Below are 21507 nucleotides of genomic sequence, written 5' to 3'. Positions count from 1 at the left end.
CTAGCTACCTAGCAACTTGCCATATGAAAGGTTCCAAATCTAAGAGTAGGCATCCAATCCTTGATCTGTACTAAGTATAAGAATGAAATATTAAAAAAAAAAAAACCCTAATCCATATAGAATGAAGGTAGGGGCCTCCTTTGACCCTTGAGTGAAATCCTTGTATCCTTACATAACTTCAACCACTTCCATTGAACATCATTGAGAGGAGAATTTCACCAAAACACCAAATGCCATTGATTGATTGGACTTGAGGTCAACATCGCGACTTGTATATGGAGAGTATGAAGAGGAATGACTTGTGTAGTTTGTTGCTAGCAAGAGCTGGAGGCTCAAATACATGTACATTGCATAACTAGAGGTTTTGTAAGTTGTTATGTACTACAACTATCTTTATAGTGGATTATACTTACTAGGCTAGGTCTCGAAGATTTTTTGTCCCTTACAATTTTTTTTTTTTTTGAAATCACATACTGTCTTTGTGTGTGTATGTGTGTGTGTTGTGGCTGTATTGTGACTTATTTATTATCATTGTATCTATCAAACTTGCAAATAGAATAAAATTAGTTCTTCACTTGGTTAAACTGAATTTGGTTAAACTTAGTAGAAAGCCATACCATGGGTTAAAACATAACCAACATTTTGGATCATTTAAAAAGTGAATACCAAAAATTTCTATTCTCTTAATAATTGTATAAATGGGAGCTCGAATGATAGCTTAATGGTAGTGACACAATTTGTTGACCTGTCGAGATTCATGGCAACTGTATTTGCCAAAAATGCTTTATTTTAAATGACTATAATTATGGTTTTTTGTAACCTAGTTGGAGGGCTTATTTAAAGGTCCATTAAGCCTGTCTTTAAATAATATTATAGATGCAAAAATGAAAAAACCCTAAGTATTTCTGAGAGAAAATCCTAACCTCCACTTATTTGGGTTTTGAACCAAGTATATATATCTTCTTTGGCACCAACCATTGAAGATTTTATTGGTGTTTCGTGTGAAGCTACTGCAAAGTTCAACTGCATCAATCAAGGATTGTTGTAAGAGTTAGTCATGGATAGGAGATTCATGCACAGAAGAAGTACGCAAGAAAGATTAGTTCAATTGGGTTGGAGCTGAGCTTTGATAGATTAGTAGGTTCTAATGTAGGTAGGTACTTCAAGATATAGTAAGATTGCTTCTACTTGTAACCTTAATATTTTATAATAGATTGTTTAAGAGTTGTAAACTAAATAATCACATGTTGGGGTTATGAACCGCACCGCACAACATTTTGTGGTGCGGAGTGTGGTTTTATAATACGAAAATCGTAAAAACCCGCACCATAACGCACCCATATATATTTATTTATTTTATATTAAATATATATATTAATAATTAAATATTATATGAAGTAAGTGTGATGAACGACACAATTTACTATTTAATTATTGTAATTTATTATTTTTGGTATTTTTACGTAAAAAACGTTATTTTAGGTTTAGGTGATTTATTTCCTTATTTTTAGGTGCATTTAATGCTTTTTAGGTCAAATTTGATTCCTGATATGGTTAGGTATCAATTAGGAGTTATTTTAGAATATATTTTCTTGTCTATCAAGTTTTATGGAGCCCTTAAATAGGCCCCTAAGTCTGTAAACGTTTTTCATATATTATTGAATAAAAAATCAGAAAAGGTGAGGCTTTGCTCTTCTTTTGGTTCTTCAAGAACTGTGAACTTATCAGGGATTCTTCCTTGTGGCGTTCAAACTTTATACCTTTGGTTCATGATTCCATTATAATCATTGGGTCAAGGTCTGTTACTTATACCTTTGGTTCGCGTTTCACTTATAAACGTTGGGTCAGGGTTCTATCAAAATCTGAATTTTAGCTTTCTTGGGCAATTATTCCAATACTGTTTGTTGGATCTCAAAGCGTGTCGTTTGAGGTTCGCATCAAAGTGACTTCGTTTCACATTAAAATGACTTCGATTTAGTTAAATACAAAATCAAAAGTTCAAAACATCATTCACTTTTCTATTTCACACTCTTACTCTCACAAAATTGAAAGTTCAAAAGTTTAATATTATTATTTTGTTTTGTATATATATTTGTGGTACTTTTTGTTTACTATCAATTTATCATGGATTTTTTTGTCTTGTATATATTGGTGTTACTTTTTTGTAATACATATTATGTATATATATATATATATATTAAAAAACTTACTATCTTATTGTCATGATTATTAATAGTAAATTAGAAATTGGTTATGCCATCTTGAAAAATATACCATCCCAAAATTGACCAAATTGCACCTTATACATTGAATCGCATCGCACCTCACATTTGACTACAAAATTGAGGTGTAGTGCAGTTATGATTTTGGCCAAACTATACCGTAAAATGTGGTGCTTAAAATGGCCAAAACTGTAGCAAACCGCACTACAAACACCCTCTCTCTCTCTCTCTCTCTCTCTCTCTCTCTCTCTCTCTCTCCTCTCTCACTCTCTCTCTCTCACGCTAGATATGTCTAATATGCATTTAACATCCAACCTAACATTCATCTAAGCATGCATCCACACATGTATATACCCAACATTCATCTAATCATGTACACATTTTAGCACAAAACATTTTATCATCTCATGCTATCATTCACTTCTTCATATTATCATCAAGGTAGTGAGCATGTCATATAGCGGTAGCATTAACAAGGCAGCACGCATATCATCATCCACTCATGGCATCAACCAAGCATATCCATCATGTTCATCAAGCATATCATTTTCACAATCAGATTCATATGCAAGTTCATGTGATAATGTATGTTTTACCTCACTTACCTTATTGCATCATCACCACAACACCTATGCATCAATGCATGACTATGTTCAATGTATGCTCATATTGTTCATCCAAGACATAAACTCTAATCATGTGATCCAGACTACAAAGCAATAAAACGTGTTATTTTATTGACCCTAGACCTAATCATGCATAAATTGACTTAAACAGGTCCTAGCCAAGAAACCTTAGTTTTAGCATGCTTTTTAAAGTAAAAGCATCTCTTTGATCATTTTTTTTGGAGTAGGTTTGGTGTGTTTTGGGAAAAGAGCCACGTGGCCTTTTTATAGTGTTAAGAGAGAATAGGCAGGGCTCTTCCCAGGTGATGTAGGATTAGCTCTACTGCATTTTCCATCAAAACTTTCCTTGCATGTTATTTCTGAAACCTTAATGTGTACGCATACTCGAGGCTGCATATGTATGATTTAAGTATGCGTATGGATACTCGAGGATGCGTATGCATGCTTAGGATACTCGAGTCTCTATTCTTATTTTTATTTTAAGGAGTCACCACCAACCATTGACTTTGTATTAGGTGTAATTGGTCACCTATTTGTCTAGTTTGTTTTAACTAAAAACTGATTCAAGGGTTATTAATTAATTAAGGTAAACCAATGTCTAAAACCAAAGATTTTGGATTCAAAAGTTCAGTTATGAGTGAAGAAGGTGTTAGTCACCCCACACCACCCATCCAAAGGATAGTAACCCATTTTAGTTTTAATTCCAACATTAACATTTTAAAGAAAATATTTAGATACTTGGCATTTGATTTTTGAAAAAATGTACAATCAATATATATATATATATATATATGAGTATTTATTTACATATATCATGTCATGTGAATATTTTTGGAAAATAATTATTTACAAACAAAACAAGTGAAATATATGTACATAACATGTGAGAGTTTACTGTGTTGGAAAAATAATACATATAATTTAACATGTGAATATTATTTATTACATATTTAATATATGAATACATACATAAACAATAAAAGATAGGGAAGGAAAGATGTCATATTTTTGCAATTTTATCCTCCAATTCCTTATTCTCATGTACAAACATAATGAACCAAAACATTAGTGCAAAGAGGAAGGGGGGATATGTTAACTTGATTGGTGTCTATTGGTTCAATGGAAATGAACCATGGACACAAACCTTAAAAAAGATTGCAATTCCAAAAGGTTTAAAACAAAGTATACAAAAAAGACCTCAAAACTTACCTTTGGAAAGATGAGCAATTTCTTTTAGGAAAACTCATGACTTTTGGAAAATTTTTATTTTGAAACTAAGGTTTACACTTTTTTTTAAAAAATTTTTTGTGTATGTGTGGAAAAGACCTAAAAATGGCTTCTCTTGATTTTACATGAAAACGAATTTTCCTTTAATGAAAAAACATAAACAAAGTGCTAATTTCAAGAAGATAAAAGCATTTTTTTTGTGCATGACTTTAAAGAAACTAAACTTTTAAAGTTTAAAAACCTTTTTGAAAACTTACCTTTCTTTTTTAATAGAATGAAACATCAAACTTTTTTAAAGAAAACTTACCTAAAACTTGATTTTAAAACATTTGGAAGAGATGATTGTGTTTGTTTGTAAACAAATTAGTTTAACCTAATGAACTAGCCAAGTATTTACTTAGGTTAATTATGAGATCTAGGTTAAACACATGTAAACATATTAATTAGTGCGGAAAAGTAAAGAAAACAGTAATGTGATAACCTAGGAAAACCAATAAAAACAAATCGTTCTAAGGTAAAAACCTGGGGAGGATTTAACCTAATTATCCTCAAAGTAAACAAATCCATGATGATAAAATGAAAGATTACAAAACATTTAAATTTTAAATCTAAAGCTACCTTAAGTAGAACTTACTAACACAACCATGCGCAGCTCCAATTCCACAAACTCTTCTATCTTGGATTTGCTAAACATAAACTCTCCGTTTGTGACTTTGAGATCCAACTCAAAGGTTTTACATCACCATCAGTAGTAAATCTTTATGTAGCAACTTGTTTCCACTAGTTCTTGATTATAGATCTCGTTCTGGTAAACACTTGTAGAGTTAGAAGGTTATAGAAACCCCACAGATCTCACAGAAGTAACTCACAAGACTTCCAAAAGATTTTAAAACATAATTAGGGTTTTCCATTATACCTTGTAGTGTTGGATTGAAACCCTAAACATTTTCGCGGGCTTGGGCTTGATTTAAATTCTACAGAATTTACTTATCTGCGATTTTCGATCTTTCGAGCTTCACAGAACTTGACTTTCCTTTCTGCAACTTGAATATTCTTGAATCTTGATTTGTACAATCTTGAGCAATGTCTAACTCCTAATCTAGACATGTTTTTGTTCTCAATTTACCAACATACACAAAATAAGAATCTAAAAATTTAATCCTAAATATTTAGAACCTAACAGATTGCATTTTAAAAAAGAATTTTCATAAAAGCAAGAATCTAGGAAATTTAGAAAAATAATTTTTAGAGACCCAAATTAAAACCAAGGTTATTTATGAAAAAGAGTTGGTTTTTTAAGAAAAGGGATTCCATGGTTTTGATGAACACCATGGTTTTTGTTCATTTTCAAAAGAATTCAAGTTTTATGTTTTGAAATGGTAAAGAGAAAAGAGTTTTTGTAAAATTGTGATTTAAGCTCAAAAATCATTTGGGATAGAATCCAAAACAAAGGGGAAAAACAAACTTGTTTGGAAAAAGATGCCTTGAAATCCTAATTTAAACATTTTAAAAAAAGGTTTGATTCTAAGAAAATGGTTTTCATGGGTTTTCTCTAAAAAGGGTTTTGAAGCAAAGAATCCATGGCTTTTATCTTTTTAGGGTGGAGCACTTAAATTTAAAAGGGGATTTTAAAAGGGGAAAATTTTTACATTAGAACCACTTTATTTTTCAAAAGAGAATCTCCATATTCTTTAGAAAAGAATACCAAAACATAAATCAACGGTTTGGAATTCAGCTCCTAAGCTCTAAATTTTGACGAGTAGTCTAGCTATTTGGTATTAGAGTCTTAAGTAGTTAAATATAATGCTTTCTCAGTTCAATTTATTCTAATATTCAACTGAATTAGTTTATAATTTCTCTCTCTAAAAGCTACAATAAAAAATCCTAATAAGTTTATAAAATAGTGAGAAGTCTATTTTTTGTTGGCCTAATTCAATGACAAAGTTGTATAAATTGTGTTTTATTTTTAATGTAGCTTTCCGAGACTTAATTGTAATTTGTGGTAGATGTACTTGAGTCTCTCCTTTACATTTAGAAAGCTACATGGACAAAGATTTCATGACCTAGAGGCAACCTACCTAGCCTGCGACATCCACGTCACAGGTGGTTTGGATGAGAGTGCTAACGTGCACCTTGCAACTACCATGTGACCTTAGGGCTCGTCCAAGTCGCAAGTTACACGATCTCTGTACTCTGCTTCCTGGACTGCACCTGGTCCATGCACATTTGCCAACACACACACATGCAGTTGTGAGGCATGACAAAGACTTTCGATAAGGTTGATACAAACCCTAAAAATCATAAGAGAGATATCCAAGAGAAGTCACATTGAGTATAAGAAAAGAGAGAAACTTTATTTTGAGGAAAACACATTCCATCCTCTCTTTTCCATCTCTTTCATTGTTTTGATTGAGATTTTGTAAACTCTTTCCTCACCCATAAACACAGACCTTGAGAATGAGAGAAAGCTTATGAAAACTTGAGAAGCCACCTTTAAATCCAATCTCTATTGGAGGTGTTTCTATGGGTGCTTCAATGGAGGTTCTCTGGTAAGCTAGACGAAGAAAAGGCTTGGTGAAGTTTGTTTCTAGCTAGAGCTTGGAGGAATTAAGTACACAAGGAGAAATAAGCTTGGACGTTTAATGTTCATCCATGTACTACAACTATTTATTCTAGTGGAGATTTCCGACGGGTGGTCGGGGGAGAGGTTTTTACGCCCGGTGCTTGGGTTTTCCTCTTCCTAAATATGTTTTGGTGTTTAATATGGTTTGCTTTCTTTTCCCTTTATTTCCTTTACATTACTATATTGCCATGCTTTGTATAGTGTAGCTTGTTTTGTTTGGAAATTGGTCAAGTCATTTATAATTGGACTAGTATGTTTAGTTTAGGTTAAAATTGGTTAAGCTGTAAAAAGCTTGTTTTGGTTCTAAATACTTGCTAGGGATAATATAGCACATTTCAAATAGTTTTTTTTAGTTACGTGAACAATTATTAGTTGATTGTATAGTTATTGCTTAGAATTGTGGAAAGTTTAGGCAAGGGTGTGTCTGAGCTCAAACCAAGAGACCATGTTCTCCCTTGGACACGAAATTTTGATTATTAGGGGCATTTTGGTCATTTTGCCCATAGACACTCAAAATTGGTAAACTAACATTCAATTGGGACAAATCACACTACATTTAGCATTCCCTTGATCCCGGAATCAAAATTATAATTTTTGCAATTTTTGGCTTATATAAACCCTCGATCTAGGGGGGGAGAGGGGGAGAGGGGGGGAGGGGGGGGGAATATAGTCAATCAATTTGAGAGGCACCAACACGACTCCACCCGTTTATGTGGAGTTGGCCCAATAAAATGCTGAAGGGCCCAGGGCACCGTCTCTCATAGATTAACTCTCTTTTTAATTGAATTTTATTTTTATTTTTTATTGTTAGTACATGGGAAGTGATTGTTTTTGTGGTTAAGTATGGTGGGTTGAGATTATTTAGTTGTAATTGGATATTTTATTTCTAGGTTGATATGTTGATTAAAACTCTTGGCATTCCATTTGAATGTCCAGAAAATATTGGAAAAAAAAAAGTATTTAATTTTATGTAATTTTTTATATATAGAGACTTTATTATTATTTTTTAAATAGGCTATTTAATTGACATGGACATGATCATTTTATTGGACTAATTAGCATATGGACATGATCATTTTATTGGACTAATTAGCATATGTGACCGACTTCAGCTGCATTTGATGACCAACTCGTAATGGGTATGACAAAATGGTCCGAAGTAAAACGCTATATAATGTCAAGAACTAAAATCTAAAATTTTCAACACAAATTAAGTAACTTGCAACTTAATTTGTTTTTCCCCCCCATTTTATTTATTTATTTTTGAGGAGGCTTTATTATTGAACTAAAAGTTGAGGATTAAATTATCTAGAATTCTTAATCCATGGTGGAGCTTAAAATCCTAAATATGTATCTATTTTATTTGAACAAAGTTTAGGTATAAACATAGTTAACAATAGAAATATGACATGTATCATTGTTATGTGCAATGCACACACGACTTACTAAACTAAACTTAGGTGATTATTTACAATTATTAATTTTAGGTCAATGCACATGATCTAGACAAATTTTATCTTACAATCATTAAACAATTTTTAACCAAACTTTGTCTATTTTAAAATGGTTAGATTTGATTGAGTCATCAATAGTCTAAATATATTCAAAATGGATTATAGTTCGTCTTTATTTAGATATTTACAGGTTAAAGATAAAATCTTGGTAGCACTGTCCATAATAAGTCAAGACCAAGCAGTATATATAAGTACCATCACAGAGACAAAATCAGGGCACAAACATTCAAAACAATAGTGATCTAATTTCAGTCAGACAATTAATCACAGTCGTTGTCATCCAAGTTAGCCATGTCAAGCACAGCCGGTCAGGTCATTAAGTGCAGAGGTGAGCCACCACTGACCACACTCTTCCTTTTCTCAATATGACCATGCTTTTGTAGTTGGGTTCCTCTCTGTTTCTGAACTGGGGTTGACTTTATTTATATACTTCAGTAACTTCAGTTTGATAGTTTCAGCGATCAGTAGTCACTGTCTTTCACATATTCTGTTTGTTGGCTTTGGTTTCTGTCTATGATGATTTTTTTATTAGATCTTATGCAGCTATTCTGTTTGTTGGCTTTGGTTTCTGTCTTTCATAAATTGATCACCTTTTAGTTTTGTTGTTTAGAGACATGCACTTCTTCTATGCATGCTTTGGTGTTTGCGTTTTCGTAAGTTGATCCCTTTCATGGCTTATTATTCTGTGTCAGATTTGTATATATCCAGACTGTTTCAGAAGAATTGCCTTTTTTTCTGTTTTCTTTTTTTTCATGGGTTGTGATCAGCTTCTGTTATTGTTGAAAGATATTAATATAAAAGAAATAAATTTTCAACTGTTTTTTTTTTTTTGGTTAATCCTGTGATAAAAACTTTTTTGAATAATTTGATAGATGAGATGCGCGATTTAAAGTCAAGTGTTAATCAGTTGAGTTATAAAACTCTTGACAAATATCATAGATTAATGCACTTCCATCATTCTTGACATTTTATTTATTTATATATTTTATTTAATAATTTGATAGTCACAACAATAGGAAATGACCATTTGAATTTCGGATATTTCTAATAAAATTTTGATGTTGTATTATTGGAATTAGTAGACTAAATTGGGGTATTTGTTTTATTTAAGCCGCGGTGGCGTGGGAGGCTGGAAAGCCATTAGTGATTGAAGAAGTGGAGGTGGCACCACCACAGGCGAATGAAGTCCGCATCAAGATTCTCTTCAACGCACTCTGCCACTCTGATGTTTACTTTTGGGAAGCTAAGGTAACGGATTTCAAATAATACTTTTTTTTAGATTGACAATTCCCTATAAAACCCCATGTTGCCACATCAGATTTTTCTTAAATAGGATATAAGGATATTTGGTACATTCATTATAAATGAATATTAACTAACATAAATAACAAATACGAAATTCCATGTTGGGAAAAAAGTTTTTTTTTTTTAATTTTTTTTATTATTTTTTAAATGGTGGTATTGACCAAGTTAATATTAAGGGCAATCCATTGAATAAATTATCATACTGTCAGCCCATTAATTACTAAGAATAGAAGGATTTGCAAGAGTAGTGTAAAATAAAATATTGCAATTTTTTAAGACAATAATCGTTTCAAAAGGCCGTAATTCTTTCTCTTGATCAAAAAGAGCAAAACATAAAATAGGAATAACAGGTACTTATAAAAAAGTTGTAGGGGCCGATCAACTACTATTGATCAAGTTTAATTCTTTTTTCTTTATGAGAAATTTAATCTGGATTAGTTTACCAAAGTTCCTCTTTCTCCTTTTATTGTCTGTTTATAGTGAATTAGCATATAACCCATACAAACACATGGATACATTTAAAATTATACATAATTTTTGTTATAAAATATAAATAATTAGTTAAATTATTAAAAAAAAATATCATGTAGCACATGCATACATATAGATATATTTAAAATTTAACTCAATTTTGATCATAAAAATATAAATAATTAGTCAATTTTTTTTAAGTAAACATAATTAATCACATATTAAAATTCTTACCTAAATTTAATACTACTTATGATCCTCTTCTCTCTTTTTTTTTTTTAAATAATTTTAATAAGATTAAACGTGTGGTGATCTTTGTTGTGCAGTGATTTTTATTGAGTATATGTGATTGTTTTATTATTATTATTATTTTATAATTCATTTATATTAGATTATTAGTATTTTGCACTCATTAACACACTTGACACAAAAATTAAAAAACTTAAGTGGATAATTATAGTGTGATCTTCACATAATTTTAAACGCATGGCACAAAATTGGATTCTAATTTCAAATTCTAATTGAACTTTCTCTAGGTTTTACCTATTACTCCATCTGTCCCAATTTGTTTGTCCTCTATTCCATTTTAAATTTAAAATTATACATAATTTTTGTTATAAAATATAAATAATTAGTTAAATTATTAAAAAAAAAATATCATGTAGCACATGCATACATATAGATATATTTAAAATTTAACTCAATTTTGATCATAAAAATATAAATAATTAGTCAATTTTTTTTAAGTAAACATAATTAATCACATATTAAAATTCTTACCTAAATTTAATACTACTTATGATCCTCTTCTCTCTTTTTTTTTAAATAATTTTAATAAGATTAAACGTGTGGTGATCTTTGTTGTGCAGTGATTTTTATTGAGTATATGTGATTGTTTTATTATTATTATTATTTTATAATTCATTTATATTAGATTATTAGTATTTTGCACTCATTAACACACTTGACACAAAAATTAAAAAACTTAAGTGGATAATTATAGTGTGATCTTCACATAATTTTAAACGCATGGCACAAAATTGGATTCTAATTTCAAATTCTAATTGAACTTTCTCTAGGTTTTACCTATTACTCCATCTGTCCCAATTTGTTTGTCCTCTATTCCATTTTAAGATGTCCCAAAATATTGTCCTATTTCTAAAAATAAAAATCATTTATTTACTAATGTTTCTATTATACCCCTACTTTATTTTGAAAACTATTTGGAAAGAAAACTAACAAATATTTTTAAAAAAATCAATCTAATTGGGGTACCTTTTTAGTTGCCTCATTAAAAATAACTCTTAAAACAAAAACTGATATATTTATTTAAGGGTATTTTGTAAACTTATACATTTTTATAAAGCAGACAAGACAATAAATGATATCCCCTTAAAAAAATTGACTTTTCAAACAAAACAGATAAATTAGGGCAGAGGGAGTAATATATACTAGCTTGTAGCCCCATGCATATATATGAATATACTTAAAAGAAACATATTAAAATGCATAGTATAATAATCTTACATATATAATTTAAATATTATTAATAGTCATTCTTATATATATATATATATATATTTTTTTTTTAAATCTTTAAAATGTCTTGTAAGAATGTTATTAGGTAGAAAATTTAAATTGTCCATTTTTTAAAATATTTTTATGTTCACTTATTCTAGATTTTTTGAATTGTATTTTCTCTAAACTTTACCTATTAATATATATATATATATATATATTTGTGCCAAATGAATTGTTTTTAGTTAAAAAAAAAGACTCATAAATATAAAATCATTCAAACTCTCTCTTCCTCTAAATTTATATATAGTGTTAGATATATGATTATATTTTTTATGATTTATTTATACTAGCATGTAGTCCGTGCTTACGCACGGAAATATTAACAATTGTGATGATAAGATGTTTATCTTGGTAGATTCAGTTTCCACATTGAGCATTATGAATGGAGGTAACTTAACACTAACATTTAAAAGTCAAATTGGACACATAGCACAAAATTACATTACAATTACAAATTAATTTGATTCGATTTGAATTCTAAAATTGAACTTCAATTTAATATAATATATATGATTATATTTTTGTCCACTTTTAACAAATTAACAAAATCTTAATTGAGACACACTAAAAACTATTAAAAAAATAAGAACTGATCATTGAGTTTGGAATCTTCTTGGAGGCTCTAATGAAGCGCTAATGTATGAGAGTGTGAAGTAAGGAAGAGTGGGATTGAACATTGTGTTTGAACCTGGCCTTGCTCTAAGAAATCCATAAGGAGGAGGAGAGGGCAGTGTGTGGATCTAGTTGGTAGAGTTTGAGANATATAATAAGACCAATAAACATAGTAGTATAACTTTTTTTTTTTTTTTTTAAATATTGGGTATCAAGTTTTGGAAGGAACTTCGGTTTTTTATTTTATTTTATTCTTTTTTTAAGCTTGATGAGCCAAGTACATATTATTTAGTAACTCCATGCAATGCAAATGAATTTTTTTGGAGACTTGAACCTCGACTGTTGCCCCCACATCCCATAAGTACTTATACTTGTAGAGTGACAATCGCACCAAAGGTGCGCTATGGTCATGCAAATGAAAATTTAACATATTGAATTATTGCAAAGTAGTAAATGCAGTTATATTTGTAATTGATCCGTCATTAATTTTGAAATCTAATTTGGTATTAAGGTGGGGAAACAAATGGTTGAAGTTAGCCCCGCTATCTCCATATAATTTATAAACAGGATTTGATGAATGTATTTACAGTCTGAATGGTAAAATTAGACTGGTGCGTTTGATTTTATAGTTGAAACTAAATTGTCCTTTACATTGCAGGGGCAGACACCGTTGTTTCCTCGCATATTTGGTCATGAAGCTGGAGGGTATGTATAACTCTAAATTTTGACACTGTCTATTTGGTATGAGTCTTAAGTAATTAAATATAATGCTCTCTCAGTTAAGTTTATTTCCAACATTCAACTGAATAAGTTTTTAATTCAACTCTCTGCAGAATACAATTGAAAATGCTAATAATTTTTTAGTGGCATGAACAAGTACCAATTGATTGTATTGTTGTTGCTCAGATTGGTGGAGAGTGTAGGTGAGGGTGTGACTGAGCTCAAACCAGGAGACCATGTTCTCCCGTGCTTCACTGGAGAATGCGGAGATTGCCGCCACTGTAATTCAGAGGAGAGCAACTTGTGTGAAACTCTTCGGTTCAATACCGACAGGGGTGTTATGCTCAATGATGGCAAGACAAGATTCTCCAAAAATGGACAGCCCATTTACCACTTTGTTGGCACCTCCACATTTAGCGAATACACTGTTGTTCATGTTGGCTGTGTTGCCAAGATCAACCCTGCAGCCCCACTTGACAAAGTTTGTGTACTTAGTTGTGGAGTATCCACAGGTCTGGAGGAGTTCTTTTCAAGAATACTAACAACATCAGTGATAATATTCATACTAATTTTAGTTTCCATCGATCTATTTGTTTTTATACCTGTAGGTATGGGTGCCACTTTGAATGTTGCAAAACCCGAAAAGGGTCAAGCTGTAGCCGTCTTTGGATTGGGTACTGTTGGCCTTGCAGTGAGTTTTCTTTTTTGCTATGTTCTATAATTTTTGGCAACTGCAAAAGGATTAGAATGGTTTTCTCTATCTCTAATCTTGTGCTGATATTTTAGGCTTGTGAAGGCGCAAGGATGGCTGGGGCTGGAAGAATCATTGGTGTTGATCTGAACCCTGATCGTTTCAATGAGGGTGAGTCATTAATGGTATACATAAATATATGTTCCTATTAACATGTTGGAGATGGTTTTGATTCTTACTCTCTTTGGCAGCCAAAAAGTTTGGTGTTACTGATTTTGTGAATCCAAAAGATCATGACAAGCCAGTTCAAGAGGTTAGTTTCGACGCCATGACTTGCTATTTCGTTATTAATCAGTTGGCATGACTCGCATGTATTTTGGGTTTTTTCTATATGTTCTGTTCTTTTCTAGTACATATTTTCTGTTTAAAATGTTTACACTTGTCACCCTTTTGAAACTAATGAGGGTTATGCCTTCTCAATTATAGGTGATTGCTGAGATGACCGACGGAGGAGTGGATCGGGCTGTTGAATGTACTGGAAGCTTTCAGGCCATGATCCAAGCATTTGAATGCGTTCATGATGTAATTATTTAACGAATTTATATAGCCATGTTCTCTTATTATACAAGTGCTTCCTTCCAAGTCTCCCATTACGTTTCCACAGACGATAAAATTTTATTTTTCTCAGGGTTGGGGTGTTGCAGTACTTGTTGGAGTACCAGGTAACAACGACGCATTCAAGACTCATCCTATGAATTTTTTGAATGAGAGGACACTTAAGGGTACTGCTTTTGGCAATTACAAGCCCCGCACTGATATTCCTACTCAGGTGGAAAAGTACATGAAAAAGGTAAGCTTATGTTTCAATTCTTGAACCATTTCGACGTTCTCATCAATACAAGTATCTTTTATATATAAGCAACTGAAAATGGAATAAGTAAAGTGCAACTTCCTTTGATTATTATGAAATGAGTTTTATTCACGTAGGACATATGTTAGTAAATCATTTTAAAATTTTTTTTATAAAAAAATGAAAAAATAACTAACTAATTTGATAGTTTTTTAAATTTCCTATACATTAACCGGACCGAAATAAAATATACATACTTTGAATGAGTGCAAGTTTATTTTATTATGGGTAGTGGATGTGATAGTTACTTTTACATAACGACCAGGCCTAATTCTTTTTTTTCTTTTTTCTTTTTTTCTTTTTTCATCACTTAGTCAATGACACCATTAATTGATGTTGCAGGAGTTGGAAGTGGAGAAATTTATCACTCACTCAGTCCCTTTCTCGGAGATCAACAAAGCATTTGATTACATGCTGAAAGGGGAGTCTATCCGATGCATCATCCGCATGGACGCTTAAAACATTCCCGTTAAAGATGGTGTGCATTATCTATAACAAAAGATCTTGCTCTGAATAAGATTTATAAGCTTATATGTAAAGAGAACAAGCAATTTATGATTTTATGTTACTTTTTTGTGTTATCTTAATTTAAATATCCCATTTTGTAACTCACATTTAACTTCATTCAAGGGCAAAATGGTCATTTCACATCTAGGAGTAAAAATGTAATTTTGACCATTTGATCTCCAATTGCATACGTAAGATAAATTTTGAAAGCATAACAATCAAAACAACAGGTCATGAGCCTCAATCAGACCTTCATTTTAAAAAAATATCACGAAATTAAATTTTAACGGTTAATATGCAAGTACAGGAATTAAGTCCATCCATTTGTGATTAAGAATAATTGGTTTTGATTGGTCCAATTTAAATTTATGGATGTGTCATAACACAAGTAGTTGAGACAATGATTTATTGTAGGCTTGCATGCATAGAATTTAATTTGGTGAAATGTTATTTTGAAATTCCTACATTAACCACATTGTAACATAGCCACTAACAAGTTCATTCGGCTTTACCATTTTGCTGAGAGGTGCCCAGACAAGTTAGTTGATGAATAGTGCCATAGGAATGCAAAATAGCTTGGAAAGCATATTGAGTATATTCAAGAGCATTATCAGATCGAAAAATTTTTGATGTGTTTGGAAAATTGAGTTTCAACCATTTTTGCAAAATTACAATATACTTGCTATGGGTGTATATGGGTCGGGTTGGGTCGGGTTGAGAGAATTTTTTGACCCAATCTACTATGGTGGGTCAAAAAAAATTCAACCCAACCCAACCCATCACATAAATCTAACCCAATCCAACCCAACCCACATGGGTCGGGTTGGGTCGGGTTGAACCCTTGGGTTTAACAAATTTTTATTATTATTATTATTATTAAATTGAGTGGAAAAAAAATATAAATATTAATATATTAAAAAAAACTCAAAGATTACTATCAATGTAACTCCTTAAAGGCAAACAACACTAATGACTAAACAACAATAGTAATTTACTAGAGTCTGTGTAAACTAATTGGCTTTTATATAGAATAGGAAGAACTGGTTATTTTAAAAAAATTTATTAATTATATAATATTATATATATATATATTAAATTAGTATTAGTAGGAGGAACTGAGAATTTTTTGTAACCCAACCCAACCTACCAAGCCTTAAAAACTGACCCAACCCGACGGGTCGGGTTTGGCGGGTCGGTGGGTTTTTTGCACATCCCTAATACTTGCAATAATTCAAAATGATCTTTCATATGAAAAATCCAGCTATAGCGAGAATAATCATCAACAAAGACAACAAAATATTGAGATCCACCAATACTAGAGATAGAAGAAGGCTCCCTGGCATCAGAATGAATTAGGTCAAAGATATTAGTGGACATTGATTCACTAGTATTGAAAGGCAAAACTAGTTGTTTTCCTAACTAACATGAAACACAACCAAATTTTTTGTACACACTGAACCTAACAAACCTCTAGAAGCCAATTGTTGTACCCAAGAGGAAGATGCATGACCAAGTTGGGTATGCCAAAGTGCAATAGAAGGAATAGAAGAAATTGCAGTAGCAAGAGAAATAAGAGCAACAGGTGGAAGACAAAGGTTGTCCACCAGAAACATACACCCAACTCTGGGACCGATCCTAAGCTCCTATCCCGTACTTGAATCCTGCACATTACACCCAGAATCATCAAAGGTAATGTGATAACCCAACATAGCTAATTATCCCACAAAAAATAAATTGTAAGAAAGGTTTGAAACATTAAAGACCCCAGAAAACCGAGAGGTTGGAGGTTGAGATAGAACTTATATTATGAACAAACATTGTGGAACCATTTGCTATGCGAATATTAAGAGGGTGTGGTGCAAGTTCAAGTTGAGAAAGTAAGGACGACTGAGGTGTCATGTGATTGTAGCAAGTAGAATCCATAAGCCAAGAAGAAGGAGACATACCAGATAAAATTAAGAGAGAAGAGAAATAAGATGCATTACCAACCATTCAAATGGTATTAGCGATGATGTTTTGAAGGTCAACTGTGGAAATGGTGATAGTGGATCCAAAAGACTTGGACTTTGCAGAGATGGGAGCCATTGGTTGGATACTTTCAGTGTTAGCAATAGTAGCAGCAGAAATGGAAATAGTTGATTTGTTACGATGATAGCAAGTCTCAATATTATGGCCAAGACATTTGCAAAAACTGCAAAAACGTTTACTGGATTGTTAGAGACGATTGTTGTAATAATAAGAATACTTGTCTTTATTCTTCATTTAGAAGCAAAATATGCAAAAATGGACTGCAAAAATAGAATCTACATGAAAAACTGAATTGGGAGCACCTAGACTATAAAAAGTCAACTGTTAAAGCCAAAGTCAAAAGTCAATGGCGCGGTCAATGGAGTCAACGGTGATGATGTGAGCAAGATGAGGTAAGAAGTTGACGTAAGCAGTTGATTGGATGCTAAGTGGCGATGACGCGGCGTGATGACATAAGCAATGACGTGGAGGATGACGTCAGCTAAGGCTTACGTTAAGGCTGACATGGCAATGATAACGTCAGAGATGACGTCAATAGGAAACCTAGTGGCGTGTGGAGTGAACTCGTTGAAACTTTGAGCAGCGCGTGGCAACACATGGATGCTCTGATGGTGACGTTTCTGGCGGCGTTGAGTAGATCGGTTGACGGTCTACACGATGATTTGGCTTGTGTCTTAATCGGAGGTCAGAAGTGACAAATCCGACGAAAGCAGTGGTCTTGGCGGCGGAGAGTGGGCTTCTGGCGGCGGAGATTCAACCTTGAGGACCTCTGACAACAGTAGAGCAGTTCAGAGAGGGCATTAAAAAGGATTATTGACCAAAAAAGTTGAGGCAATGGAAAATATTGACAAAGACAAGATTACAAGACACAAGAAAGTTAGAGTAATGACTCTAATATCATGTTAGAAATATTGAATGAATGTATTGTATTTCTCAAGTAATAAAATATACATGAGTGCTTTTATATAGGAGGTAGAGTGTGTAATATAAGTATGTGTGTAGTATAAGTAAACAAGGTGGGCCTAATGCCCACAACACGCTTAGGAATTATAGTTGTATCCCAAACCAACTTATTCCAGTTACTTCAGCACTCCTATATCTCATAGCTTATTTGCAAGAAAAGCAACAATTGGTAGTAGGATTCCAAACCAATGTATCTTCAGCACAAATTTGAACAGGCTGAGAACCCTGATGCATAAGCCTCTGATCAAGAGTTCCGTACCAAAAGGATAACTGTATGTTGCAAATATAGCCTGAGCATCAAATATATAGCTAATTAACTAAGCATCCATGGGATGCCAATTCTTACCAGAGGTGAATATTGCTACCATCACCAACTTTGCATTTAAAAAACCTCTAACAGCCCCTTGAGTTTCAAAATCTGCCTCCAAGTCCAACAGCAAGAACAATTTTAACCTCTCAAAATTTTCCCTTTTAGGAGGTTAAAATTCCGTAATACTTGATTTTATTGAACCAACTGGCATATGTGACCAATTTTGGTAGCATTTGATGACGACCTCATTAATGGGTATGATAAAATCGTTCAAAGTAAAATGTTATCTATACATTAGCCTCATCATACGCGATTTAAGCGTGCAATTAGACTCTTTTTTATTTTTTATTTTGAGTTTAATGAAATAATATTTAAAAATGAGATAGAAATAGTGTCATAATTTTTAGGATCTTTCTCTATGCAAGAATTGATAAAAGTTTGAAAGCCTAAAAACTTAGGAACTTTTTAAAAAATAGTAAATTATACTTTTAACCAATTTGATTTTAAGTTTAAAATTATTTAACTAAAAGATGGGGATATTTTAGAGAATTTAAAATTTTGTGTAAAGATATTTTAGTACGCAAAATAATAAAATCCAAATAAGGAATCCTGTTATTAGTAATACAAATATAGTTAAATCCATAACTTAGAGAAAGTTCAATCAGATTCTAAATTTGAGTCCTATTTTGCACCACGTGTTCTATCTAATTTTTAAGTTTTTTGTGTCCAATGAATTATTAAGTGCAAAAAAGCATTTGATGACGACCTCATTTATGGGTATGATAAAATCGTTCAAAGTAAAATGTTATCTATACATTAGCCTCATCATACGCGATTTAAGCGTGCAATTAGACTCTTTTTTATTTTTTATTTTGAGTTTAATGAAATAATATTTAAAAATGAGATAGAAATAGTGTCATAATTTTTAGGATCTTTCTCTATGCAAGAATTGATAAAAGTTTGAAAGCCTAAAAACTTAGGAACTTTTTAAAAAATAGTAAATTATACTTTTAACCAATTTGATTTTAAGTTTAAAATTATTTAACTAAAAGATGGGGATATTTTAGAGAATTTAAAATTTTGTGTAAAGATATTTTAGTACGCAAAATAATAAAATCCAAATAAGGAATCCTGTTATTAGTAATACAAATATAGTTAAATCCATAACTTAGAGAAAGTTCAATCAGATTCTAAATTGGAGTCCTATTTTGCACCACGTGTTCTATCTAATTTTTAAGTTTTTTGTGTCCAATGAATTATTAAGTGCAAAAATGGAAAGAGTATAAATCCAATTAAATTCTAACTTGGATTTCAATTGGAGTTCAATTTTGCGTCACCTATCTTATCTAATTTTTTAAAAAAAATTTGTGACAAGTAAATTATTGGGTGTAAAACCAAAAAGTCTAAATCCAATTAAATTATAAATTATATTTATATATATATAGGGATAGGTTCAAGGTACACCTAGTATAACTTTAAGCAGTGTGACACCACTCAATATTTTTTAATTGGATATGAATTTTGACAAATGTACCGTTAAATTACATTATCTTCGTATATTCTCCATACTTGGAAAACTTCAAAGTGGTCAAAAATTAATAGTTATGTCATCAATCAATTGTTTAAATTCAAATTTTTGTAATTTAAAATAATACATAAAAGATGAGTTTGAACTGTAAATAACATCCAATTAATATGAAAATTGGCATGAATGTTAAAAACATATAAATCATATAATTCAATGATGAGATTTTCAAAATATGAATTATATAACAAGTTATTAGGTGGTGTAACATTATTTAGAGTTACACTAGGTGTAACTTGAACCCAACACATATATATAAAATAAGAAATCATTACATATATTAAAAATTCATGGCTTAAAAAATGTGTAAGTTGTAACTCTAACACTAGGTATAATTGGAACTCATATATGTGTGTATTCGTAATTATTTTTAACTGTATTTGTGCATATGCATAAGGTTATACACTAATATATATAATGTCAATAACTAAAATGAAAAATTTTAAAAATAAAGAGGCACAATTAAAATTCCTTATTACTTTGAGGGCATAGTTGCAATTTAATTTGTATGCATTCCCAAATTTATTTAGTTTTATTTATTTTTGGGGGGGATTTATTATTGAGATAGAAGTTGAGGATTAAAATTATCTAGAATTCTTAATTCAAGAGGTGGAGCATAATGTGTATGCTTTACATGAACAATAAATGTAAACATATAATTGTCCCTATTTTATTTGAACAAAGTTTGACTACAAATGTTTCTCCCAAAAAAAAAAAAAAAGAAGTTTGACTACAAATTTAGTTGTAATCTAAAGATACAACCAATAATAACAAAAATTAACATGTGCAATGTACAAGACTTACCAAATCACACTTTTTTTTTAAGAATACTAAGGGTACGTTTGGTACACTGCATGTAGATTACATTAGAGATAGTAATCTTTATTACTGGAAATAAAAAACATTATAATGGAATAACTATTACTACTCATAAATTTGGTTGTTACATATGAAAAGCTTGTAAATGATGATATATAAGGAAACTTTATATTTTTGGAAATATATTAATTTTTAAACGTATTATATGTATTAAGGAATAGCTATTACATTCATTTTAAAGAGGAATAGTTATTCTTCAATTTAAGGAATAGTTATTCCAATGTAATAACTAATCCATGTAATAAAAAGACAATTAAATGACCGAATTGCTATTACACATGAAAAACTATTCCATTACAAGAACTATTACAGCATACCAAACGTACCATAAGTATTTTAACACACACACAAAGGGAGAAAAGCGAAAGTTTTAAAGAAATTAACAATGGTATATATCCAAAAGGGTCTAACTCTTAGATGCAAAACACATTAATTGTATATAATTATTTTAAGTGAGTCATGAATGCACATGACAATGCCATATTTAATATTTCTATGGTTGACCATGTTTAAAGCGAAACTTTGTCTATTTTAAAATATATTAGATTTAATTCCGTCATCAATCAATTATTTAAAAATAACCTCTCTTTTTTTAAAATAATCTAAATATACCTAAAACTGTTGATTGTCCGTATTTATTTAGATATTGATAGATAAAAGATAAAATCTTAGTTGGGCTTTTCCTTAATAAGTCTAGACCAAAAGTATAAGTACCACAACAGAGAGACAAAAC

The 21507-nt window shown here is 31.2% G+C and overlaps 1 protein-coding gene across 1 annotated transcript in view; it reads left to right on the top strand.

Annotated features, from left to right (window-relative positions):
• The window catches only part of LOC111989521 (alcohol dehydrogenase 1), a 42523-nt gene extending 27547 nt beyond the window's left edge, over positions 1-14976 (top strand). The window contains exons 2-10 of the mRNA XM_065774550.1: positions 9324-9460; positions 12840-12886; positions 13088-13413; positions 13510-13592; positions 13688-13763; positions 13844-13905; positions 14079-14174; positions 14281-14442; positions 14845-14976. Of these exons, the coding sequence (XP_065630622.1) occupies positions 9324-9460; positions 12840-12886; positions 13088-13413; positions 13510-13592; positions 13688-13763; positions 13844-13905; positions 14079-14174; positions 14281-14442; positions 14845-14961 (1106 nt within the window). The 3' untranslated portion in view covers positions 14962-14976. The remainder of the gene's footprint in view (positions 1-9323; positions 9461-12839; positions 12887-13087; positions 13414-13509; positions 13593-13687; positions 13764-13843; positions 13906-14078; positions 14175-14280; positions 14443-14844) is intronic.
• Positions 14977-21507: the final 6531 nt, after the last annotated feature.

Source organism: Quercus suber, unplaced genomic scaffold (genome assembly GCF_002906115.3).
Source record: "Quercus suber isolate HL8 unplaced genomic scaffold, Cork oak 2.0 scaffold_94, whole genome shotgun sequence".
In the NCBI taxonomy this organism is placed as follows: domain Eukaryota; kingdom Viridiplantae; phylum Streptophyta; class Magnoliopsida; order Fagales; family Fagaceae; genus Quercus; species Quercus suber.
The sequence above is the reverse complement of the archived record's forward strand: the minus strand, read 5'-3'. Positions and strand labels throughout refer to the sequence as shown.